Source organism: Sceloporus occidentalis, unplaced genomic scaffold (assembly GCF_023333645.1).
Source record: "Sceloporus occidentalis isolate IW3139 unplaced genomic scaffold, rSceOcc1.0.p SCAF_1, whole genome shotgun sequence".
Taxonomy (NCBI): domain Eukaryota; kingdom Metazoa; phylum Chordata; class Lepidosauria; order Squamata; family Phrynosomatidae; genus Sceloporus; species Sceloporus occidentalis.
Window position 1 is genome coordinate 190,751,774 of NW_028316981.1, and position 26,752 is coordinate 190,778,525.

Genomic DNA, 26,752 nt, shown 5'->3' on the forward strand with positions numbered 1-26,752 from the left:
CCCTGCAAGAGAAACAACTACTCTGGGGAACTTCCAGGAGCAGTGATTCCCCTTCTTTTTCTGCTAATGATGGTAGAGTGGTGGTCCAAAGGGTACAAAACAGGTGAGGGGAATGTGGCTGTGCTGATAGAAGGTGATGATAGGTGATACTGGCATCAATGGAAGGAGCATACATCCACTGAAATAATTTGCAGGTAGTGGAATAAATGTTGGTGAATCCATGGCTTGACAGTTTCTTGGGGGTCTTTCTTGATTCTTTTCTCTTCTTGGTTCCTCTGTAATGGATTTGCTGTTCACATTTCAAAGCTATGTGTCACCATGTAACTCAGGGAAAGTATTTAGTAGCAGATGAAGTGAAACATAAAAGAGCAGCTGTCTTGTTTTCTAGATATTGGAGAAATCCAGTGAAAGCAGAATGCTTGTAGCGATCTCTTCTAGTTGCAGTTTCAGTCACCAGAGACTTCAGGCTGCAAGGATGAAGAAAATCAGTTAGAATTTTTATTAATTTTCATTGTTATTTCAACTATCAGGGAAGCTATTTTTTCTGTCAATAACATGGAAAATTAATTACTTTGTAGGGGTTTGATTAGATTTAATAATAGGCATTTGAAGGAGTTTGCAAAATGTTTAAATAAGAAAACAATGGGCGCATTGCATTTATGATCACTTTTAAACATATACTGGACTTACTATTCAGTTTTATCCAACGTTATCTAGTCAAACTGATCTGATCTATACGAAAACGTGATTAAAACAACAATTTTGTTTTGTTGTTATTGTTGTTATTGTTTGCCTTCAATTCATTTCTGACTTATGGTGACCTTATAAAGGGGTTTTCTTGGTAAGTGTCTTGGGGAGGGGGTTGCCATTGCCATCCTCTGAAGCTGAAAGAGTGTCACTTGCCCAAGGATACCCAGTGGGTTTATATGGCTGAGCGGGGAACTGAACCTTGATCTCCAGAGTCCAAAGCTCACACTTCTCCACTATCTTGTTTACTGTTCTAATATTACTAAGGAAAGAGACACAGTTATCCACCAAAGAACCCAGAAAGTGTCAATGCAATTTGCCAAGAAAACTCTTACACGTGAAATCTGCCACATTAGAGTGTAATGTCTTACATTTTGTTTATAGGATAATACTGAGGCAAATCTATATACTCTTCTGAGTTTTGTGCTAATTTTTGAGATACATAATAATAATAATAATAATAATAGTAATAAACGTTATTTTTACCCCATGTCTCTGTCAAAAAGACCATTGAGGCAGCTCAAAATTAAAAGTATTCATACAAACCCCAATATTCTAGTTATTCCCTCCCTCCCCTAAAACATAAATTGAACAGATTAACCATTAAAATAGTCAATTAATAATACAATATGAGCAATAAAAACAACCTTGATACGAAGAGCTAAATTTTCTGTTGAGTGACTGTAGTTTAAGAAGCCACACTTGAAAGCTGGGGAAATCATTCCTCCCTCACTTCCTCCCAACTTATTCTAAGTATCTTTCAAAATATACACAGTACCTTCATTTAGGATCGGTCGGATGATCATCTCAATCCAGAGAAAACATTGCTTGACTTGGGTCTGGACAATCTCCCAGGCGCACCGGCTGTACGCTTTCTCTTTCAGGAGGTCACTCAGGCTTCGGAAGTATCTTTTCACTTTCAGCCTGGTGAGCTGAGTTCTCTGACTCCTTGGAGATGCACTCAAGCAGCTCTTCAGGTTCTCACTTAGCTGATCCAGTCCAGCACGGAAAGCGCTTATGGAATCCTCATCCCAAGCCAATGCAGTATAGTTCTGCCTGAAGATGTGGCCTGTTTGCTGGAGGGCTTCTTGAATGGCTGCCTTGGCATTTTCGTCCTCAGAGACACCAATATTGGTGGGGAGGTCCTCCTTGGGAGAGTAGCTGATTAGATCATCAGCAGAGCATGTGGAAATGGTGGACCCCATTTTGCTGTTCAGAAGCTCCAGGTGGGCCTGGTTGGCTTCCCGTAGCCTAGTGAGCAGTTGGCCACAGTCCTGAGATGAAGCTTCAATGACCAGGATCATTGCAAGAGCAATGTGCAAAAGCCAGCCTTTGGTGAGCATGGTGGAGGTGCAGGAGGGTGGTTTCTTCTGGAGTGCAGAAAGTGGAAGATGGGTTCTCCTGCAAGATGCCCTGGAGTGTGTGCCATCCTTCAGCCATGACTTTGTATTTAAACACTCAGAAAATGATGCTTTCCTTTGCCCCTTTCTGTTTAGATTATTTTCAGATCAATGGGAAACTACACAGGATAGTTCCTCTTTTCTCTTACATCTCAAAAGTGTACTGTAGTGTTTGAAAAATTAACCTTTTTTGTTTTAGGGAGCTATTATTATTGTGCCATCCTTCAGCCAAAACTTTTGTATTTAAAATGTTCAGGTTAGGTTTCTGCTTCTGTGTTTGTTGAAATTCCCCTACTCTCACATGAGGGTTTTATTTTCCTCTTACATTTCCATTTTTCTCTTGCCACAACAATACATTTTTATGAAACAAAAATAGAAAAACCTAGAAAACAGCTTTTTAAAAAACAAAACAAAATCATCTCCCTATTTGTGTTATTTTCTGTTTGCCAAAAAATCTGACCAAAGGTAACAGCATTTTTTGTGGATAGTTATAATTAGCATTTCTCAGATTTTCAAATTGATTTCATCAGATCCACATCATCCAAATTGTTGGAATTTCTCATGTTACAATGAAGACAAGACAGTGATACTTGGTTTTGGCTTCCCAATGTGGATTCCACACAGGGGAGGGAGAGGAGCACCATCACCTCCATTACTCCAGGAAAAGTCTCCTGCCTGTCTGCCTGCTTGCTGCTCTGTATCTCTCCTGGAGGATTGATGCCTGTTCCAGATACCTGCACCCCACCCCCCCCACCCCCCGGAACCTGGCTTCTGGTATTCAGCAAGCTCCTGGCTATTAAGCCAGAGGACCACCTGTCCCCTTTGCAAGAGGATAAATCTGAGTGGCTGCTGTCCTATGCTTGCAAAGGGTGACACCAAAGTGAGGGGTGCCCTTTTAAGAGAGCCACTTGGGGGCTGCAGCGAGGGCCAGTCACCTTGGCTGGTATGAGAAAGAGTGCATCATTGGAGAGGGTTAGGTAGCTGTTTAAATAATTTGCCTCCTGGCAAAAGAAAATCTTTTACACAGAGAGGGAAGGTAAGCAGCCCAGGGAGCAGCCATTATAACAACGATGGGCAAAGTAAGATAGGCATGGGGAGATAGTCTGATTATCAGGGTGGAGGGGAAAGCCGTAGGGTGTTTGTTATTCCTCGAACTGTCCGTTACCCCCCAAACTGTCCCCTACTTCAAGTAATCTTAATAGCTTTGGCAACGGCTCACTCTCCACCCCACCTCACACCACCCCCTCTGAGCTGAAAATGCTGCTGCTCAATGACAGGTTGGTGAATGGGAAAACATTCTTGATCCAGGACTTGATCCTTTATGAGCATATCAACCTGGCTTGTATTACTGAGACCTGGCTGGATGAAGCTGGGGGAGGGGGTTAACCTTTCCCTGCAGCCACTTCCTTCTTTGCCAGATCAGGGCCATGGCAACTGCACATCGTGGCCCCAATCTGGCCTTTCCACAGTGCAAAAAGGAAGAGGTCAGTGTAAGGAATGCCCTTCTGATTAAGCTGGAGTGATTTTGGAGAAGTTGGAGGAATGCTTTCTTTTCTTTCCATGTGATCATCTCCTTGTTATTAAAATCCACCAAAGTCAGAGAACTGCATATATTTTGAGAAGTTTTTAATAGAAAGACATATTTGAAAGTCAAGCAAAGCAATATTGAAAGAATGACAGAAAATATATGAGATTAAATAAAGACAATAAACAACTACACTTGTTCAAGTTGACTGGCAATATGAATAAAGCTTATAGCCCTTTTGACAGACATAGGCCCTTGGAATCAATTATATTCTGTTTTGGAGGCTTAAATGGTTGCAGCCTCACAGCTGACAACTCTGAGGGAGTGACCATGCTGGCAATATTCAGTACAAATTTGGGATTCAGCATAAACCTCAAGAGGTTTTGCAAAAAATATTAAAAGAGAATCTTCAGGCTTGATCGTATCTTTCGTCTTTCTTCAATATATTTTATTTCATTTTATTCCTTTTGGTCTTGAATTTTCTGTCGAGGGCTTCAGTGTAGCACTGCATATTTCCGAATTTGACTACAGTATTTTAAACTTAGTGAAACAATTTAGTAACAGGTGAAATAGAAAGCAGTTGCTTTGCTTTTGAGAACTGTGTCACGGGAAGAACCCCAGTGAAAGCTGAATGATGGGGTTGCTGCTTTCAAGTTGCTACATCATTCAGCTGTTGCCGTTGTGCTTCGAGCACAGTATCTATGACTGCAGGCAAATCTGGAAAGGAATAGAAAACTGGTGAACCTTCTTTCTATAGTTTGAAAACTTTGCTGGCCAGGATCCAACTGGGTCTTTGTGCTGGTGGAAGGAGCCTCTTAGCAAATCTCAGGTGAGATGATTTCTTCACTTCACCTTTTCCCTCACCTCAATCCTCTGCTCCACCCCAATCCATTTGAAGCTCTGGAGAGTTTCCTAGCCCTCCAGAGCAGATTGTGAGAGAGATTTTTGTCTTTCTTCTCTCAGTGTAAGGATCTGTTTGGATTCTGGCCAGTTTCTCTGATCAAACATTCTTCATCATAAGCATAAAGGCTTCTGAGACAGATGCCTCTGAAAATATAAAACATTGACCTATATGATGCAAGGTACATATGGCACCAAATGTGCAAATTGTGGGTATCTAAGTAATATATAATCAAAATATATAAAGAGTTATAGCTAGACCAAGAAACCAATATTCAAATAATGGGGATAAAAACGAATACAGAATAACAGGAAAACCATATGAAATTGCTGGGCTATTTATAACTGGAGATTTATTTGATAACTTACAGCACTGATTGCCCACCACTGGTGATAACTTGGATATTTCAGAGGAAAGAACTGGCAAAACCATCTCTGAGTATTTCTTGCCTAAGTAAACCCTATGACATTCATGGAGTCACCATAAGTTGATAGGCATCTTGAAGGCACACACACACACACAGAGTCCCTGTACCTAGATCATAGAGCTGGTAGAGACTTCAAGAGCCATCCAGTCCAACCCCCTGCCATGCAGGAACACACAATCAAAGCATCCCAGACAGATGGCCATCCAGCCTCTGTTTAAAGACATCCAAAGAAGGAGACTCTACCACTCTCTGAGGGAGTGTATTCCACTGTTGAACAGCTTTTACTGTCAGGACATTCCTCCTAATGCTGAAGTGGAATCTCTTTTCCTGTAGCTTGCATCCATTGTTCCAGGTCCTGTTCTCTGGAGCAGCAGAGAACAAGCCTGCTCCTTCCCAAATATGACATCAAATATTTAAACAGGGTTATCATATCACCTCTTAACCTTCTCTTCTCCAGGCTAAACATACCCAGCTCCCTAAGTCACTCCTCATAGGGGATGGTTTCCAGACCTTTCACCACTTTGGTCGTCCTCCTCTGAACACGCTTCAGCTTCTCAACAGCCTTTTGGAATGTTGGTGCCCAGAACTGAACACAGTATTCCAGGTGAGGCCTGACCAAAGTGGAATAGAGTGGCATTATTACTTCCCTTGATCTAGACATTGTACTTCTATTGATGCAGCTCAGAATTACATTGCCCCTTTTAGCTGCCACATCACACTGTTGACTCGTGTTCAATTTGTGGTCTATTAGGACTCCAAGATCCCTTTCACATCTACTGTTGTCAAGTCAGATGTCCCCAATCCTATATCTGTGCATTTCAATTTTTTTTGTCCTAAGTGTAATACCTTATATTTCTCTTTTATTTTATTTTATTTATATCCCACCTTTACAGGTCCCTTCTCTATGAGATAAGCTAGTAGGCTGACTAAATGCCAGGCTATATGCAACTACAGGTTTATTTGGTATTACTGGTCAGTATTGCTATTTTCTGTAGTATTCATTGTATATGGCTGCATCTGCACTGCAGAAATAATGCAGTTTTATATCACCTTAAGGCTAAATATCTCACAAAACTACAAATCCCAAAATTCTATAGCATTGAGCCATGATAATTAAAGCAGTATCAAACAGCATTATTTCTGCAGTGTAGTTACAACCATAGTGAGACATATCGCCCATGTTTGGTCATTTCCTTTAGTTTCTTCCTCTCCATTTACTGTACTGTACTAATTATTTGTAATAGCTCTGCTTGTAAAATATGTGCTCTTGTGGAATTAATAGGTTATATTTTTATTTCCATGGGATAAAGGCCTATCAGAATTAGTTTTTGTGCATATTCATTGTAATCCGAAGACGACTTTGGAGTTGAAATGGATGCTATCCAGATGTCTGTCATATATAAATTGTTTGATGTTGCCAATATTCTCTCAATATGGCAATCCATTGTTATTATTATTGTCTTATGTTTATATCCATCACTGTTTTTTACCATGCAGAAATTCTCCCTGACAGTCATTATTCCCTTTGTGTTATACATGGTCACAGAATACATATAGAAACAGCAGAATCTCATGAGCTTCCATGCTCCACATCCTGTTCTCCTGGTGGCTGTTGTGGCCCAGAAAGATCCTCTTAAGACATAAGAGGAATACTCTTGAGATGTAATACTGAAAATGTAAGAGGAATATCATAAAATACTCACTTATCGCTGGCTGTGTATCCTGTTTGGGCTCTGCATTTGAGTTTCCTTGAGGAGTACATGGTCCTGGGGTCTCAGGTTCTTTCTTTTCTTCTGTATCTGTATCTGTATCTGTATCTTCATCTTTGTCATTCACCTCCACTACTATAACAGGAGCTGCAAGGTTAAATCAATATTTTAGCTTTCTTAGTACCTCTGGATTCATGCATTCACCTCCTTCCCTCTTGCCCTTAACAACCGGATGTCTTTTCTTATTCCCATTACTTCTAGTGGTCATTGATGCTTCTGTTTTGGGTCTGGAAGACTTCTGCTACTGTCACCAAAAACTCCTCTTCTCCTTCTTCATTCAGAAAGGAGGTCGGTGAGTTAACTTTCAGTTCATTGGAAATAAAGATTTGCCAACTGTGAAATACTGAGCTGAACTTAAAGAGGATTTGGTGCATTCTGAAGGAAGCCAAAACCAGATTTAATATGAGTAGTAAAATTTCTCAGGAGTGGGGGTTGTGTAATGACTCTCTTGATGAGGTGGTTGAATAAGACAAAACTTAAGCTGCTGTCACACTGCAGAATTAGTTCAGTTTGACACCACATTAACTATCATGGCTCCATCTTAAGGAATCTTGGGATTTGTAGTTTGTTTTTGGCACCAGAGCTCTCTGACAGAGAAGGCTAAGTAATTTACAAAACTACAAATCCTAGAACCCCATAGCATTGAGCTATGGCAGTTAAAGCGGTGTCATACAGCATTAATTCTGCAGTGCAGATACAGCCAGGGATCAGCTTTCCCTTTGACCATCATCCCGGCACACAGGCTGTACTTACTATTTTATGGAAAGTTATTGATTCTTGTTGCATCAGGCACTATCAGGCTGAGCAATATTCATCTTCCTTCCATTCATAGTGACCAAACAACAGAGTCAGTTTTTCATACAGAATATATCTACACCACCCAGTTACAACAGTCTGATACTACCTTATATGTCCTGGGATCTGTAGTATGGTGAGCAATTTAGAATTCCCTGCTAAAGAAAATCTACACCACTAGAAAACTAAAAATCCCAGGATTTTTAAGCTAGGGCTGCAAAAATGGTATGAAACAGTGTAGCAGGAATAACTATGTGAAACAGAATTTCTTGCTTCCACTAGATGGTTGAACACCGCTTTCACTAACCAGCTCTTGGCAACCTTTCAAATCCCTCTCTCCTTTTTGCTGTTTTGTAGTTCTTGTTTTCTCTCAGAGATTTGTTCCATTTTCTCTTTTAAAGTTTCCTTTTTAAAATGCAATATGTGAGACATTGTGTATGTGGATGGGTGGGAGGGAGTTAAACCTTAAATCATCCTGTAAGGAGGTGGCAGAGTGACTTGCTGCTCCCTTTCCCTGACCCAGCCACTCCAAACCCCCTTTTAAAATGATACAAGGTGATGCTGCTTTCTGACCTACATATTAGTTCATCCACTTTCAAAAGCATGACCATCTCTCAAGCTCAACAGTGAAGGAAATATTGTTGAATATCTTTCAAATATCCCTGTTTGGCAAGGATAGTCCCAGACTATCCTCTGCCATCCCACTTTCTCAACTGCTTTTAAAGTGTCCCCTTTTTTCTCTTCTCTTCCCACTTTTTTGACTTCTCCTCCTTTGTCCTCAGTTTACTTTAGTTGCTGCAAAATGAGATGAATGTGCTACAATAGTTCTGCACTCAATTATCTCAAGGGAAAGAAGAGAAAGGGGTAGAATGTCCCCCTTCAGCATAGGAGTGTTTGCTCCCCCCCTCCCCTTGCCCTCCAGGTTTCCATAACTTAGTACATAAATTTCATGTACTTAAAACAGTAGTTTTCTGCTCTTGTTGCCTGACCACACTCTGATGTGTCCTGGTTTTCATTTTTGAAATTTACAGGAAGGTATGTTGCTGAGCCAACACAGCAAGGAGAATGCCACAGAGAGGGCTTGACTTTGACCATCCCACTCCACCCCTTTTTGCAGGTGCCTCACATTTCCCCCTTGGGCATAATCCCTACCCCACTTACAAGCTGGGTTCTGGGGTAGAGATCCTAAAAGTCAAAGAAATGGGGTCCTTGAACAGATCAAGGATGCCCTTTCTTGTTCAGTTTTAAATAAAAGCATGGTTTCTGCAAATGCAGAGTACCTTCCTTTGGGAGCCTTGTGATGAGTTGATCAATCACTATCAAGCACTGTCTGACTTCCATCTGGACGATCTCCCAGGCACACAGGCTGTAGTCCTTATTTTTCAGGAGGTCATTGACTCGTTCAAAGTATCTTTTCACTTTCCCTCTCAGCTCATCCATCCTTTCATTCAAGCATGGTGTCAACTTCCCAATTTCCTGCTCCACTCCAACCTTGAAAATGGTAATGGAGTTCTCATCCCAGGACAATTTGGAATGGTTTTGATTGAAGAGGTAAAGTATCTGTTGGAGGATTTCATCTATGGCCACTGTGGCATTCTGTTCCTCGAATTCATAAATGCTTGGGAGATTCTCTTCATTGGGATTGGATGAGAAGTTGATCACATCATCTACACATTGTAAGGGAATGGTTGATCCCATTTTAGTGTTCAGAAGTTCCAAGTTCGCCTTATTGGCTTCTTGTAGTTTGTTGTGAAGATCACCGCAGCCTTCAGACAAAATTTCAACGAAGAAGAACATCATGAGGCAGAAGTGCAGAAGGCAACTCTTTGTGATCATGACAGCGATGGAAGGAATATAGATATTTGCCGCAGTGCAGAACCTGGAAGGTGGATTCTTGGGGCAGATCCCTTGGTGTTGGTTGCATCTTTGAACCATGTCTTTCCTTTTCACCATTCAGGAACTGGAAAATTTTCTCCCTCCAGTTTTGAGTCCAGTTTTACTTTTACTTTTCTCAGATAAAATGCTATTTGGTGAACCAACCTTAAGATAGTGGTAATCAGATTCCCTTGCCTCTCAGCACTGGTCTTTTCAAATTAGTTTGATCCAATAAAAATGATAAACCATTGGAATATTTTAATCTGTAGCCGAAATTAAACAGGGACATTAGTCATTGCCTGATCCAGGTTGAACAAGTCGAACTGCTCCTCAAGGGTTCCAGCAATGAAGCACAAATGGTTGGTTCAAATATAACTCACTTGACTCTTTGGTAGTGGGATGGTTTTGTTTCTGAGGTAATAGGAATGTTCTAGTTGATCTTTCTAGTTGATCTTTCTTCTCATTCCCAAGCCAGTAACATTGATACTGGAAGACACTCTCCATGCAACTGAGAGGGTTAGAAAAGAAGAGTTCCGGATCTTGCAAAGAGAATCCTATGGACAGACAATTGTATCCATGGGAACAGCATGCAGACATTTAACTGAACACATGTAGATATTCTGCCGGTCATTTATTCTAGTATTTGAATACCTAATTAGGTAGAGTGTCCAAAGTGCCAGGTTTTTAAAACATGGATAAACCAAGGCCTAGGTCCCTGACAGAGAAGCCCTATTAAATCAATGGAAATTTTGTATGTCAGCACTTATAGAAGTTCAAATGATGTCCTAGTGGGAACTAACTCTGGATTTAGCCTTGAAACTGAAGCATTCACACGCACCACTTAGAACTATTGGAAATTAATGACAAAGGCTGCATCTACACTATAGAATTAATGCAGTTGGATACTGCTTTAACAGCCATGGCTCAATGGTATGGAATTCTGGGATTCCTAGTTTTGTGAGCTATTTAGTCTTCTCTCTCATGCTATTACAAACTACAAATGTCAGGATTTCATAGGACAGAGCCATGATAGTGTCAAGTTGCATTAATCCCTCAATGTGGCTACCAGCCAGCTGACATCTGGTTTCAGTCCTCTTTCTAAACCAATCCATGTGGTATTTTCCAGAACTGGCCAACCCAGATGTAAACCTTTACTAATAGAGAAGCAGGGGGTACAAAATGTTGTAGTGTATACCTGGCAAACAGGTGTTGCTCACCCCTATGGCTGAATACAAAAGTTAAAATCAAAGGCAAAAACCTCTGCTCTAACTTGGGGTCTGAATTCATTTGCAGATGTTATTTTTATTTTAGTATTCAGCCTTTTAAAAAACAATCCAATCTACTTTCAAGTCAGTGGTCTGATAAAGCCTGCTTTGCCCTCCCTAGCAATCTGAACTGGTGGAATGTATAGTCTGATGTTTGCTGCAACATGAACAAAAAAAAAAAAAAAGGAGATTTGGGGGAATCCATGCCAGACTTATTCTCATTTGTTACACAGAACATTAACAACTGACTAGGCTGCAGCAGTGAGGATCCCGCACTGGCTGTCACCCGGTGCGGGCAGCGGGACCACGGGGGGCAGGACTTCCGATGGGACTTCTGGGGCTGGGCAAATGGCCATGTGGGCAGGGAAACAACCGCACGGGCTGGGGAAAACACTGTGCGGGCCAGAGAAATGGCCACCCACTCCCCACTTGAGCCAGAGGCCCCCCAAGGCCTGGAGACCCCCCTCCGAGGCTCAGAGCAGCACCTGTGCAGCCCCAAGGGGCACCCTAATGGGCCCAAAGAGACCTGTCAGGGGCGGGGGACCAACTGGGTGTCACCCCCCTCTTCTGTGGTGACACCACCCTTTTAGGGGGTCACCCAGTACAATCCGCACCCCCTGCACCCACCCTAGTAACGCCACTGGACTGGAGATCTGTTGTAAGTTTCCCTCCCCTACAGGACATTCCTTCAACTTGTAGACAGGGCCTCTAGAACTGTTTTTAAGGTTGTGGGGTTGAATGTTGGCCATTATGTTGTTGCTAATTTTGCCCACCTTCAAGTACTTGCAAGGGAAATGAAAATTACTTTTCCAGTGTATTATGTTTGAAACATTATTAAATATGAAGACTTTTACAAGCACAATGTATACATAGAAGTTTCCTCCATGCACTCATTCAGTTTGCTCATGTGTAAGTGTGCACAAGATACAGGCAGGTGGCCTTTACTATTTCTGGAAGGGCTCAATGATTGCATCTACATGGCAGAAATAATCTGGTTTGTTACCACTTTAACTGCTATTACTCAGTGCTAAGGAATTCTGGGAACTGTAGTGTGGGAACTGTAAATCTTGTGATCCTAAGGTCAAGGAGTTTTCTTGCCAAGTTTCTTCAGAGGGGTGTTGTCATTGCCATCCTCTGAGGCTGGAAGAGTGTGACTTCTCCAGGGTCACCCAGTAAGGTTCTGTGGCTGAGTTGGGATTTGAACCTTGGTCTCCAGAGTCATAGTCCAACATTCAAACCACTCTACCACATTACTACACTTCTATACTACTACACTATCATTTACACATGATAGCAATGTTTAAATATTGGAAGTAATGTCATATTGAGGATAGTGCAAACTTGTTTTCTTCTGTCCCAAAGACTAGGACATAGAGCAATGCATTCAAGCTACAGGAAAAGAGATTCCACCTAAACATTAGGAAGAACTTCCTGATGGTAAGAGCTGTTGACAGTGGAATAAGCTGCCTTGGAATGAAGTGGAGTCTCCCCCTTTGGAGGTTTTTAAAAGGAGACTGGATGGCTGTCTGTTGCTTTGATTGTGTATTCCTGCATGGCAGGGAGTTGGACTGCGGATGGCTTTTGTGGTCTCTTCCAAGTATGATTCTATGAACATTTAGTCATGAGTGTGATATTTTTGCGATGATTGTAACTTGGCCACCCCACTCCACCCCCCAAACTACTTGGCCAGGCATCAGCTCCATGGGTGAAGGAGATCCATTTCACTATTGTCAGAGCATGGATGAATGATATTTCAATCAGGTTTGGAGAAATCGGTCCAGGAGAAGCTACTTACTTAAGTGTTTACTTAAGTATAAGCTGATACGGGATTCTGGCCATAATTTTCACCTGTTTGGGTGACCATACTACAATGCCTACATTGTAGACCGGGTTCTGTTTAGATTCTGCAATGAAACATAGCTCTGTGGGCCCAAAATATCCCATCCTTGTCCATGAGGGTTTAAAGGACCTAAATCACACCCTCATACTCTTGTTAATTCAACTAAGCAGCTAGTTTTAAGGTCCGATGTGCCACAAACTACTCTTGTTTTTGGAATTATGATTTTTAATAGAAATGAATATTAGTTTTCATTCCATGAAAATATAGAATAAATAAACAGAATAAATTCATGACATTAAATAAAGGACATAAATGACTCCATGCATGCAAGCAATATGAGAAGATATGATAGCTTCTGAAATGTAAATAGCATTTTCTGAGTGGACTTAAGTGGTTGTGGCATCACAGTTTAGATCTTTAAAGACAGAACATGCTACAGAGTCATTGCTGTATTCAATGCAAACAACATTCCTCCAGTTAAATGTCATTAGGTTAACAGAAGGTGGACAAAATTTTGCACAGAATCTTCTGGCTGTCCTGTTTTTATTCCATAAGTCTTGTGTTTTCCTTTTCAACATTTATTTTCTGTGCAAGTCTTCAGTGTAGCCCTGCATAGTTCAAAATTTTATTATACTATTTTAAAATATAGTGAAACAATTTTGCAACAGATGTTTTGTTTTCTAAAAATCTGTCAAGGGGAATATCCAGGGAAAGCTGAATGCTTTACTCTTTTCATGTTGCAATTTCATTCAGCTGTTTTTCTATGACTATGTCAATGACTCGCAAGTAAATCTGAAAAAGAAGAGGAAAAAGATGCAAAGTCTGTATTTAAACAGAAACCTCTCTCTTTAAATTCATGATTTCAGATATGAAGCATTTTGAACAACACACATAAAGGTTTTTGATATACAGTGGGCCCATGGTATCCACTGGCATTTGGTTCCAAGACCCCTTTTGGATACCAAAATCTCAAGTCCCATTAAATACAATGGCACAGTTAAATGGTGTCCCTTATATAATATGGCAAAATCAAGGTTTGCTTTTTAGAATTTAAAATATATCAATATATATTAAAATTAAAAATATAATATGTTAAATCCGTGGATATGGAGGGCTGACTGTAGATATCGCAGAAATTTTTAAAATGTTGAACTACGCTTTATTACAGAGATTTTGCAGTCATGTCCAGGAATGGAAAGAAATGAATCAGATATTTGAGGTCAGTAAGAAAAGGTTTTTACTAACTTTTACAAAGGGGAAAACTGTATATTATAAACATTCAGTCTAGTAACCCATCCAGGTTGCTGCCACACTGCAGAATTAATGCAGTTTGACTGCCATGGCTCAATGCTATAGAATCTCGAGATTTGTAGTTTGTTGTGACATCTAAGCGCTCTGATAGAGAAGGCTAAATACCTAACAGAACCACAAATCCCAGAATTCCATAGCATTGAGTTGTGACAGTTAAAGTGGTGTCAAAATGCATTCATTCTGCAGTGTGGATGTAGCCCTAGTCTCTTCCTCACAAGCTGAGGCAAAGACCAATTATGCTTTTTCATCCCTTTTCTGATTCTACTCCCCTGGTTCAGGGCCAATGGCTAGTCCTTTCCCTAACCATGACATCTGCTCTGCTACTCTCTGTCAGGTCATTCACTTGGGGTCTTACCACACTTCTCCTTTATACCGCATTAATCCACTCCAGCTATTCACAGTTGTGACACTGAATTGTACTACATCTTGCCACTTTTCTGCACTAATCTCACCATTAATACAGTCCACAAACAGATTTCTCTTCTGCAATACCTGCATCATAGCCTCCTTCCTTATCCCACCCCCAGCTTCATGATTGGTCCTTTTGTTTGTTTGTTTTGCCATGGTGGTATTATGGCAGAAAGACATCATGCTAATGGCTACCACTGGGTGAGACCTTTTCTTGTTAGAAGTTGAACAGGAAAAGAAGGTGGCCATGCTGCCCCTACCACTTTTTCCTCATCTTGTGTAGATGAAACCGACAACTTTTGAACTTTTGATTTGAAATGGTGTAGTGGAGTGTACTTGGCATTTTAGCCGTTGCCTTGCCACATTGGTGTCACAGCATCGTTGCAACATGACACCAACCCAGTAGGGTGCTCCATCCAAGAATGGTCTTCTTAGACCAACCACGGGAAGTAGTCTGTTGATTCCATGCACAAATCTCCTGGAGCTTCTGAGAGAGGAACTAATTGGCCACATGCCTGACCTGCCCACATCCCACCTAGTACTGGAGTTCTCATGGAAGGAAGCGGGATCAGAGATCTGCAACAAAAAAGCTACTGTTTGGTGGCACTAAAAGTGGTCTTTAATGGATTATTTCCAGCATGCAAAAATTCACTTTTGCAATGGTGCTACAATGGGACAACGCCAGGATGCCAATGACATCATGCAGTAGGGCATGATTGTTGGTGGTGTTGCTGTGTCAGTATGTCCTTCAGTTCACCCTTTCCCCTCCCTGTTGAACTATGCGGTCTTCAAGAAACAGATACTGAAAAACCTCCTTTCACTTTAAAGGATGCCTCATGTGTTCTCCAACATACCCATGCTGGATTAATTGACCTCCACTTTCACAAGGGCAAATACTTCTGTAATCAATACATTTTATCTGCCTCACTTATCAGCCTGAATCCTTTTTTTAAAGACTGGATACATTACTTGAAAATTTTAGAATACTATTTGTCCAAATAATGTAAATGACCAGCCTTTTGGGGCGGCCTGTACCCGCCCCTTTCCCCGACGGATTGGGGCCTCAGCTGCCACAGTGGCAGCCCTGAGGCCTGGATCTGCCACTTCCCCACGGCCTGGAAAGGGGTGTCCTTGGGGCTTCAAGCCCCAAGGACACCCCGACAGTGGTGGGGAAAAAGAGAAAGGGGCCGCTCGGGCCCTTTCTCTTTTGTGTCGCTGGCACATCCGTGTAAAGGCTGCGCCAGCGACACAAATGAAGGAAGGAGCTCCAAAACGGAGCTCCTTCTGGTGCTGTGGAAAGGGCGCCACAGGTGCCCTTCTGTGGCGCAGGACGTCACATCCATGCCGCTTCGTTTGGAGGCGGCATGGCCATGACATCCTAATGGCGGCACCCATGTAGAAAGGGCACCGCCATTTTGTATGTACTGTGTACGTATTAGGGTTGGGGGCGTCTAAAAGAGACGGCTCCGGGCAACCCTAGTACGTACACAGTACGTACTAAAAGGCCCGTTTGGAAAGGGCCATAGTAAAGCTGTGGACCTTGTCGTTCTCCTAAATGAAATTGTCCCTAATTTATATCTGAAATTCCCACCTGGTTTAATGCTGTTAATGATAATGAGTCACAGATAATCCCCAGTTTTCACCCCTTTCCCACAAACAAATTCCATTTTGTTTCTACAGGGCATCATTTGGCATAGGCGGCATAAAAGATTACCCTTTCTTATGCTGAGTGGATTTTAGACCAACACTGAGGAATAACTAATTCCACCTCCATAAATCTCAAAACCTGTAACTACTTAACTCTTCTGGGTCTCAGCCAATTCAGCCTTATCTTTAACATTTGTTTGAAACAGAGCAACAAAAACATTTCATTATATTCACACTCCTCCCATTTTTTCTTTCATAGCTTGAACCATGTGGCCTCTTAACAGTAACAAAATTCCTCCCAAAGGGAACAAACTCAAACTATGAGATGCCCATATTATTCCTCTGTCAGCAGGCAAAACCTTTTTCTTTATATCAACAAGCCTTGAGGAACTGATTGTTTTACAAGAAAGGGGGCTTTCCATAGTGCATTGTACTACTTTTATCCTTTGCTCTTCAGCAAACATGTTTTACATGATTCTACATGAAATAGACATTTCAATGTCATTTTAACCATATTTTTGTATGTTTTTATCTGTATTTTGTGTGTTTTTATTTTTATTTCTCATTATCCTGTAAAGGGCTTTGAGTCCCAGCTGTTGGGGAAATGCAAGGAATAAATAAAATAATACAATAAATATGACATGGAGCTATATTCTGCTCCTGTGAGTACCCCAATTTGTCCTCCCCTACACCATTGGCATTTCTGGTTGCCACATATTCTCTCCATGCCAACCTGGAGTATCTCCCTGTGAAACATAATTGCCACCTTGCTGTCTCTGGAAATAAGATACAGTTCATTCCTCTTTTGGTCATTGAAGTGGTCAAGAAATGCCATAAACATCCTGGCAAACAATTTGCAAACAAATGCCTTCATCATACAGCCAACTCCATCACAGAATACACACTCATTACAAGCTCACTTGCCTACTTGGTTTGCTCACCTGATGTTCTTGGAAGATTACATAGGCTTCGGTCTCATTGTGATCCTTCATGGGTATGGGTACAGGAGCTGTAAGATTAATGAATGTTTTAACCTTCTTTGAACCTTTAATTTTATGCATTTCAGCTCTCTTAGAGGCCCTAATGGCAGCAGATTTCATCTGATCTTGGGAGCTAAGCAGGGTCAGCCCTGCTTAGTACCTAGATATGAGACCATCAATGGATACCAGGTGAATTTCAGGGGGAAAATCACCCTGTGCTTTATAGGTTATAGCAGACTTTGTATAAATCATGACAAACTATGGATTGCTCTTGAAGAAATGGATGTGTCACAACATTTGATTGTCCTCATGTGTAACTTGTATACAGGACAGAATATGGAGGAGGGGACTGGTTTCCATTTGCATGGGAATTAGGTCAGGCTGCATTTTATCACACTATCTGTTTAACTGGTATGCTGAATGTATCATATGAAAATCAGGATTAGACTCAGAGGAAGGAGGCATGAAAAGTGGAGGAAGCAACATCAACACTTTAAGATATGTAGATGACCACAGATAATTTTCATAGTTTAAATTAGATGATGTCCAAGATTTTCCACATCTTGGCTCAGTTATTAATCAGAACTGCAGTCAAGAAATTAGAAGAAGATAGGACTTGGAAGGGCAGCTATGAAAGAACTAGACAAGATCCTGAAGCATAAAGATACATCACTGAATACTAAAATTACTATGTATGGTTGTGAAAGCTGGACAGTGAAGAAAGCTGATAGGAAGAAAATCATCTCATACATGGACTGCTAAAAAGACAAACAATGGGTGCTAGAGCAAATCAATCTCTTGTTAGAAGCCAAGATGCCTAAACTGGTATCCACTGGGATTTGGTTCCAGCCCCCCCCCCCGCCCCACTCCGCTACTGCCACCTGTGGATACCAAAATCCATTGATGCTCAAGTCCTATTCAGTACAATGGATAGTAAAATGCCGTCCCTTATATAAAATGGCAAAATCAAGGTTTGAGTTTTGGAATTTTATTTTTTTCAAATATTTCCAAGTTGTGGGTGGTTGAATCAGTGAATAAAAAAATCTGTGGATATCGAGGGCCAACTGTACTTTGGGCATATCATGAGAAGACAAGACTCACTAGAAAATCTGATAATGCTTGGTAGGGTAAAAGGCAGTAGGAAAAGAGGAAGAGCACATTGCAGGTGGATAGACTCAATCAGGAAAGTCACAGCTCTCATTCTGCAAGAACTGAGCAGGGCTGTTGACAATAGGATGATCTGGAAGTCTTTTATTCATGGGGCTGCCATAAATCAAAGTTGACTTGATGGCAGTTAACAACAACAACAACAAATTGGTAGCTGTGATATTTGCTTCATTTTTTACTCTATCAAACAGAAATAGCTACAGGGCAGAAACAGCTTTGGTCACCTTGGTGAATGACCTACATTGAGCACTGGACAGGGAGAGTTGATTCTGCTGGACCTTTCAGCTGCTTTTGATATCATCAACTATGGTATACGTCTGAGCTACCCGACAAGAATGCCAACTGTGGGCACTGTTTTACAGTGAACCTGGCTTTTCTTGGAAAGGAGATCATAAAAAGTGGTACTGCAGGATGACTGTTCAGGTTCTTGGCCATTGGCCTTTGTGGTCTCTCAGGGTTTAGTTTTTCATCCATGCTGTTCAACATATATATGAAACAGCTGAGCAGTGGTCTCATGGGAGAGGTGGTGCAGTGGTGTCGACCATACCAGGTGACACCCCAGAGGGGAGTGTCATCCACTGAGATGGAACACCCTGGGGGGAGGCAGGTGGCAGCCTTCTGAGTCCTATGCATAGCTGTGGCCATGGCCATGTGGGACTCGAAAGGCCAGGAGGTGGTGGCGGCTGCCTCCTGGGTCCCACATGGTCATAGTCACATGGGATTCAGAAAGCCAGGGGGAAGTGGCTGCCTTCCAGATCCAGCGCCGCCATGACCATGCGGCAGCAAGATGAGGGAGTGCCCTTTCGGCCCCATCAGAAAAGCCCTGCCCTCACACCAGATGACATCATAGGCAGAGATGCCACAGCTGCTGGGTGAGGTTATCTGGAAGAGGATGCTCCTGGTTAGTTGAATAGCAGATCAAGGAATAGGGATTTGGCATGTGCTGTATGAGGTTATACACCCACTGAAACACCCAGCTTGTAATTTTGGTGTATTCTTCAATTCAGATTTGAGCCTGGATGCCCAGGTTTTAGCAGTGGTCAGGAGTGCATGTTTATGACTAAAACTATTTCAACAGCCCCCATTCCTGGAGACATGAGGTTCTGGCTGTGGTGACACATGCCTTGTTTATATCCTGTTTGAATTACTGTAATGCACTCTATGTAAGGCTGTCATTGGAAACTATTGAGACACTTCAATGGGTCCAGAATGCTGCAGTGAAGTTGCTAATTGAGGATGGTTACAAGAAACATATAACCCTCTTGCCTGAATTTTAAGATCTTTGGGAGAAGGCTCTCAGTCTCATCACCATCACAGGCATGTTTGGTGAGGAGATGGGAGACAGCCTTCTCGGTGACTGCTTCCAGGCTTTGGAATCCCCTCCCATGGGTGGTTTGATTGGACTCCTCTCTGCTCTCTTTCTACCGGTAAGCGCTTTTATCTTTTTGTTATGTTTAAATATGTTTTAAAGTGGTTTAACTTTATGCTTTCAGAAGAATTGATTATTTGATTGTATTTTTAAGTCTTGTATAATGAGAATTTAATTTAATTAACTTTGTTTCAATTTATTGTAAACTGTCTTGGGCCCCAGAGCAGGAGAAAAGCGGATGGATGGATGGATAAATAAATATGTAAACCTAAAATTATTGTTTTAAAAAAGGCAGAGTACCTTTGTTTCGGGAGTCTTGCGATGAGTTGATCAATCACTGTTAAACATTGTCTAATCTCCATCTGGACAATCTTCCAGGCACACATGCTGTACTCCTTGTCTTTCAGAAGATTATTGATATGTCTGAAGTAGTTTCTTACTGCCTTTCTGGTATCATCCATTCCTCCATGCAAACATGGTCCCAGTGTCACAATTTCCTGGGCCAATCCCAGCTTGAAAACAGATACAGATTTGTCATCCCAAGACAAATCATCGTGTTTTTGACTCAAGGTGTAAATGATCTGTTGGAGGATTTCATCTATGGCCACCGTGGCATTCTCTGGCTGGAATTCATTAATGCTCGGGAGCTTGTTTTCATCTAATCTGGATGAGAACTTGATTACTTCATTGATGCACATTCGGGGAATGCTTGTTCCCATTCTGGTACTCAGAAGTTCCAAATTATCCTGGTTGGTTTCATGTAGCTTTCCACGAAGTCGGCTACAGCCCTGAGCAAATCCTAAACAGAGAGCAAACTATGAACATGCAGCTGTAGCCAGTAAACTCCATGCAATCCTTCAATTAAATACAGCTAGATACTCTAGCCCAGTAAAACTGGAATCTCTGCACAGGCTGGGAAATTTCTGCCATCTGAGTAGCCACAGTGAACTCCCCAGAAACCCTAGGGGAGAGGGGGGCTCATTCCCCATCAGTAAATTTGCTATTTGCCAGATAACCAAGACATGAAACCTCCTCCATTGAGGCAAATTTGTTCTTTCACAATTTCTCACAAAAGATTCTCTTCCCACATGACCTTCCCGCTTGGCCTACTCACCAAATATCCCTGGTAAGAGACATGGGCGTGCTGTAGTCCCAGTTTCAGTCTCATCTGCTTCAGGTTCCGGAACAGCTTCTGTAAAATTTAATCCAAATGTTAGTTTATTGAGACTGTGCTTTCACACATTTATTTTCTGTGGGTTTCCTCCATGCATCACCTTCCTCTTCTCTATGTGTATCTGTGCATGTGCCTTCAAGTCACTTGTCGATTTATGGTAATCCTATGAATCTCATAGGGTCTTCTTAGGCAAGGAGTACTAAGAGGTGTTTTTGCCCGTTACTTTCTCTGAAGTATAGCCCTCAACACTTGGTATTCATTGGTGGTCTCCCATCCAAGTACTAACCAGAGCCGACCCTACTTAGCTTCCAAGATCAGATGGGATCTGGTGCTTTTAGGTATACTTTGCCCATAATTATCTCAGCAACCAGTCATCTGAAGAATTGTCATAGCTGTACCCTCATAACTGGCAACTATCTCTACATGGGGTGTTTCTTAATCCCCCCCTTTTTTATTGTTTAAAAGTTAGGTTTTTCCTCCCATCAACCACTTAAAAAATAGCACTATTGTATCTAGCCAACATGCATGAGAATATAGAACTAGCATACCATACTAGCTACTAGCATTGTCACAAAACCCTCTCAGGCAAAAACCCACCACTGCCCTTTCCCGTTGGTGCCTATGAGAACCATGGCTGGCCTTTCATTTGTACAGTATTTATGGATATCCAAATGTGAATGTAAAAATTAATGGCTGAGAGGGACCCCCAATCCAACAATAGATCTCCAGATGAGAGGAAATTCGCCTTTTAAACAAGGAATTGGATGATCCAATATCTTGCTACAAAGGAAAATGGGGCTCAACATTTTATTTTCTTCCCCTCCTAACCAGCCTTCCATCACCTACCTACCTATCCACTTTCCTATAACTTTCTTGGAACTACATTGAAACTACATGACAGCAACAACAACAAAATAAAAAGGGAATGGGATGCCGTTCTTTTTCATATTGTTGTTATTATTGTTGTCATGCCATTCCCTTTTCATTTTGGCATTTCAGTGCCATTCCCTTTTCATTTTCAATACATGGCTTGCTTGATTCCTAACAAATGTGCTCTTTAAGAATTGCACAGTACCTTTTGTCTGAAGCTTTCTGATGAGTTGACCCATCACCACAAAAAATCGACTAATTTCAATTTGGACCACCTCCCAGGAGCACTGGCTGTACTCCCCTTCTTTCAGGAAATCCTTGATTCGCTTGAAATACGCTTTCACTGTCTCCCTGACATCCTCTTCATCTTCACCCAAGCATGGTTTCAATTTGTCAATTTCCTGGTTCAATCCAATCTTAAAAACACCAATGGAACTCTCATCCCAAGACAATTTGGTATGGTTTTGACCGATGATGCAAAGTATCTGTTTGAGGATTTCATGGAGGGCCACTGTGGCATTCTCCTTCTGGAGTTCAAAAATATTTTGGAGATTTTCTTCTTCGGGTTGGGATGAAAAGCTAATTATATCATTCAAGCACTGTAGAGGAAAAACCGATCCCATTTGATTTCTCAAAACTCCCAAGTTCTCCTTGTTATCTTCCAGAAGGCTTTTGCGAAGGTGATTACAATTTTGGGACAAAGTTTCAGTAAGGAGCAACACTATAAGGCAAATGTCAAGGAGCCAAACCTTTGTGATCATGGTGGGGTTGGAAAGAGTGAGGTTTTTTTTCTGGATTGCAGAGCAGCGTCTAGAAGACTAGTGTTTTTAGATGTTTTGGAATAGGATGCATTTTAAAATCCTTTTTCTTTCAACACTCAGGAGCTGGTTTTCCTCACCCCTCGCTTAATGACCTGCAAACTTTCTCACTTTTCACCTTCCAAATGAAATAAAAATAATGCTGACCAAAATGCTATATTGATATGGAGTCGTTATCTGAAGAACTTGATGACAGCAAAAAGCAGACTTCCTTATTACTTATCTCTACAGTTAATTTGTCTTATGAGACAGAAAAAATGAACTGTTAAAATTTATCATGTTACATCCAAAATAAAGCAGGTATCCCAGTTTTTAGCTTTTCCATTGGAATGATCTGATCCATTCCCGATTGATGACTCACAAATGAGTCCAGATGTCCATGTATATCACTTTGTCACTTGACGTTTGGCTGCTGAATGTGGGACCAGCTCTGACAAGTTTGTATTTGAAGTGCTAGGAAGTTCTACCTGTGTAGTTTGAAGTGTGGTGTCTCATTCCCTCATCAACAGAACGCAAATATCATAAGCACCAGCAGAAGTATCACTATGCTAACATATAGACTGTGTACACTGAATACATGAGTGGCAGAAACTGTGGTTATGACCACAGGCCACACTGTAACCTATATACATCCAGTTAATGTCTGTATTAACTTACACTCAAACAGCTACATGGGTACAGGGCTCTGTCTATGTGATTCAGAATTCTGTCCAGAACACTATAGAAAAGTGGCGTTCCGGATCATGCAGAGAGAATCCTATGGACAGACAATTGTATCCATGGAAACATCATGCAGTCATTCAACCCAGAATATGTTGCTACCCTATCCAGTGTTTACTGTATAGTTTGAATATCTGCATAACCCATGTGTCTATTGGGATACATTGTAAATATATATATATGTGCATAGGTTGAGTCTGGATTGCTCACACATGTTATTTATACCTTTTTGAAAGCCATCTGGTTATCAAACTGGAGTTTCATTCATACTTAACTCATATAGCACTGGTTACCGCAAATATAAAAAATTCCTAGTAGAGAAATATGGTTCAGCAACTAAATGTTGCAGGGTCTTCCTATGGCTCAATCCAAAGTTAGCATCAAAGGCAAGAGTCCCAGATTTAGCTTAGGTTGTGCTTAACTCACAAATTTTAACTATCATTTTAGTGTTTGGGTGTTTAAAAGTGGATCTACATGCAAATCAACCAGCTGTGAGACTTCTTTGTGCAACAGAGTGCTAGATTTAGCCTTAGAGGCAGTCTGAACTGTAACCTGAAAGAGAGATGTGGTTTTTAATGGAAAGCTGAATGAGCCAGACACACATCCTGACCTGCAATAATAACAATGGACTGGACCGCACTGCAAGGTCTGTTTGTAAGCTCTTATCTCTCTCCCAGGACTTTTCTCCACTTTGCAGTGAACTATGGCAGGGAGTTTGAAATTCCTGACAAAATCATCATTTCAATTGGAAGCTTTGTCCCCCACCCTTCCTCCCATATATATATGTGCTGGATGTCAGAATTACATGTAATGGCTCTAAATTTTGTCACCAGTTTGATGTAGGTAGAATCTGGATGATAATTGGGCTTGGTTGGTGGGGTCTCCTTAAGGAATCATAATGTACAGGAAACTGGGCTATGTCTAGCCCAGGAGCAGATGACTCCATCCCACCAACAAGTTAATAATTACAAGCTAAGCAGTTAATAATGCTAATAATGCTGAAATGGAATCAATACAAAGAACATATTAGAAGAAAGGCAGAATGCTGAATGAATAGATGAATAAATGAAATCTATCCAATTAAACATCAGCGGCTTTGGTGAAAAATTGAGACAATCTTCCAGAATCTTTGGCATGGCAATATCTTGAATTTTTACCAAAGATTTTACATATTAGTCCTCTATTTTCTACGAATGGCTTACTATGCTAGTGCACATTATAAATCTTACTACTTCTAACTTATTAAAACTCTTTAGCAGTAGCAGAACAAGAAACTTTTTGCTTTCTAGAAATGTCCTTTGAGGAACTGAATTTAGTTTGGTTTTTCAAAATTCAAGTTGCAGTTTCATTCAACTTTATTTGTTGCATCAGTGACTGCAGATGAGCTGGAAGGATAAAGTATCTTAGAATTTCCTATTAGAATAAATAGTTAAATATTCTCTTTTCCTGTTTTCTTTGAAATAGTTTGCCTTAATATATATGTATGAGTGTGATGGTACCTGTATGTGTATGTATATGTGCAGGTATGTACACCTAGCATGGTGTAGTGGTTTGAGCATTGGGCTCTGGAGACCAGGATTAAAATTCCTGCTTGTCCATTAAAAACCACTGGGTGACCTTCAAGTCACAGTCTCTTAGAGGATGGCAATAACAAACCACCTTTGAAGAAACTTGCCAAGAAAACCCCATAATAGGGTCACCTTTGGGTTGCCATAAATCAGAAATGACTGCTTCCCTAATATCTGCCTTTTGGTAGAAACAGGCTATAACATTCACTTGTGTCCCTTGGTTGAATGGAGTGAGGCTCAGTGAGTGGAGAAAGGAGAAATCAGGTTTTAATTTTCTTTTTTAAAAAATAAATTAAATTAAATTAAAATTAAAATATTTTTATTATTTTTGAATTTTCTTTAAAAACATTCCAGCTCACAAAATTTTCACTTTGATGCAGGTCTATGACTAACATCTTCAATTTCTTTCCCATGTTTGCTTAATGAAGAATCCAATGTGACTTCGAAAGCTTGCAAAATGCAATTGTGCATTTTGGTTGCCTCAATAAAGGTATCATTATTTGGATGTTATTGGATTTGCTATATGGCCAACACAGCTACTCCTAGATGTCACATGAAATTATGTACATATAAATACATTTAGGCTGTGCATGGTATTGAAATTTAAAGGTATAATTTTGATTTTGTTAGTTTATAATATCACAATTATTGCCATTACATTCAGTAATATACTGGAATTAAATTTATGAGTAGCATCACTTGGGTTGGTTTCACCCGTTGCAGTAACTCATGGTGTCACCACCACCCCCAGTCACCTCCTCCAATACCACACCAAAGGGAATCCTGAGTAATGTGTTTTTTTATTGTAATTCCAGTATATTACAATTTTCCCTTTGGTGTGGTATTGGAGGAGGTAATGGGGGTGGTGGTAACACCATGAGTTACTGCACCGGGTGAAACCAACCCAAGTGATGCCATTGCATTACTTAGTTATGCATACCTAACTAAGTAGCTGGTGTAGAATGTTGGTGACTATATTTTTAATAGTGAGTTATATAAAGAGATATTTTCAGCCAAGTATGCCTGTATCTGTATTTTTGATCCAGTGAAAAGTCACTCAGTCAAGAGAAAACATTGTCCATTGTGGAAACAGACAATATCCCAGCCACAGTCCTCTTTTTCCTTTTAGGATCTCTTGGATGTGTGGGGATGTCATCTTCTGTCTTTGAACTCCAGCACATTGCCAGGTTGTTAATTTGCTCACTCTGTTCATTATAGAAAAGGATTACAGTAGTGTCATCCTACACAACCTCAGTGTGATTTTGCCCACCTTGCCACTCTCTTCATTGTAGCTTGTGAAAATGTCCTCACTAGATGCAAATTCTAGCACATACTCTGATTGACCCCGCTTTCCTCTTCAGAAGTACCAGGTTGTGCTGTTGGGCTTGGTTGGTAACTGGCTACAGCACTGAGGAAGGGATTCATTGAAGACAAACATCACTGGGTAAATACAAAATTTAACCTTTTACAGGCAGGGTGAAAATGAAAGCATGGCCATCCTTTCTGGAACTCAAAATCTGGAAGACGGATGCCCTGGAGTACCTTTGCTTCTTTGAACAATGTTTTTGTGAATGACATTTTAATTTGTACTTTTTTCTCTCTAGTGAGATTTTACATTATCTCCCATTACTAAAATAAGCAAAATAATCTCATCTAGCCATGTATTTTGGAGATGCAGTTTTATTTTTAAAAGTACATTTTAAATATTTAATAAAAATATAAATAAATAACATTAAACATTAAACAAATAACATTAAATAAAGACAATAAATAACAGTAATTCCAAGACATAGTGGAGTGCTCAAAATATAAATAAAATCTTCAGAGTGCCATCAAAAGATTATTATTAAAAGTGGAATAAAGCTACAGTGCATTTGTAATATGCTATTCATTTCATTATAATCTGCTCTAATGCAAATATATTATCATAAATGATCAGCAAATAATTTCAGTGTTTTCTAGTTGTGTTGCCCTGGTTGGTTTCTTCTCTGTAAGCCTTCAGTGGAGAATTATACCTAACTCAGGAAAAGCAGCTCGGAGTAGATGGAGAGGGAAGAACAGGAATCTTGATTTCTATAAAGATCTCACAAGAGGAATCTTGTGAACCCCAGATGATTTGGACATTCAGCTCAACTTGACATTTCACTCATCTGCTCTTCTTGCATCTGTGACTTGG

General features: G+C 40.7%; 3 protein-coding genes and 1 long non-coding RNA gene across 4 annotated transcripts in view; 1 reads left to right on the plus strand and 3 right to left on the minus strand.

The window, feature by feature from the left end:
- The window catches only part of LOC149323146 (uncharacterized), a 35,769-nt gene extending 23,592 nt beyond the window's left edge, over positions 1-12,177 (plus strand). Inside the window, exons 2-3 of the long non-coding RNA XR_016280068.1 lie at positions 6,971-7,061; positions 12,067-12,177. This is a non-coding gene — a long non-coding RNA (uncharacterized LOC149323146). The remainder of the gene's footprint in view (positions 1-6,970; positions 7,062-12,066) is intronic.
- LOC149323147 (interferon beta-like) lies at positions 1,497-2,090 on the minus strand. The gene has a single exon (XM_089499135.1). The coding sequence runs from the start codon at positions 2,088-2,090 to the stop codon at positions 1,497-1,499; it is 594 nt and encodes a 197-aa protein (XP_089355261.1).
- Positions 3,913-9,948, minus strand: LOC149323148 (interferon beta-like). Its single transcript, XM_089510051.1, has 3 exons — positions 8,845-9,948; positions 6,704-6,856; positions 3,913-4,389 (listed from the first exon to the last, which is right to left on the minus strand). Exons 1-3 carry the CDS (start codon positions 9,515-9,517, stop codon positions 4,322-4,324), a joined length of 894 nt encoding a protein of 297 aa, XP_089366177.1. The 5' UTR covers positions 9,518-9,948; the 3' UTR covers positions 3,913-4,321.
- Positions 12,178-16,851: 4,674 nt separating the features above from the next.
- LOC149323149 (uncharacterized) lies at positions 16,852-22,446 on the minus strand. Its single transcript, XM_089510038.1, has 4 exons — positions 21,676-22,446; positions 20,541-20,618; positions 19,727-20,225; positions 16,852-16,919 (listed from the first exon to the last, which is right to left on the minus strand). Exons 1-4 carry the CDS (start codon positions 22,229-22,231, stop codon positions 16,886-16,888), a joined length of 1,167 nt encoding a protein of 388 aa, XP_089366164.1. The 5' UTR covers positions 22,232-22,446; the 3' UTR covers positions 16,852-16,885.
- Positions 22,447-26,752: the final 4,306 nt, after the last annotated feature.

Coding starts and splice junctions, on each gene's coding strand:
- LOC149323149 (XM_089510038.1), bottom strand. CDS start 22,231: ATGATCACAAAGGTTTGGCTCCTTGACATTTGCCTTATAGTGTTGCTC. Junction 20,619..21,675: donor CAGAAAGCTTCAGACAAAAG/GTACTGTGCAAT, acceptor TAAATTTTACAG/AAGCTGTTCCGGAACCTGAA. Junction 16,920..19,726: donor GCAAGACTCCCGAAACAAAG/GTACTCTGCCTT, acceptor TTAATCTTACAG/CTCCTGTACCCATACCCATG.
- LOC149323148 (XM_089510051.1), bottom strand. CDS start 9,517: ATGGTGAAAAGGAAAGACATGGTTCAAAGATGCAACCAACACCAAGGG. Junction 6,857..8,844: donor CACAAGGCTCCCAAAGGAAG/GTACTCTGCATT, acceptor TTAACCTTGCAG/CTCCTGTTATAGTAGTGGAG. Junction 4,390..6,703: donor GGATACACAGCCAGCGATAA/GTGAGTATTTTA, acceptor ATTCCTTTCCAG/ATTTGCCTGCAGTCATAGAT.
- LOC149323147 (XM_089499135.1), bottom strand. CDS start 2,090: ATGCTCACCAAAGGCTGGCTTTTGCACATTGCTCTTGCAATGATCCTG.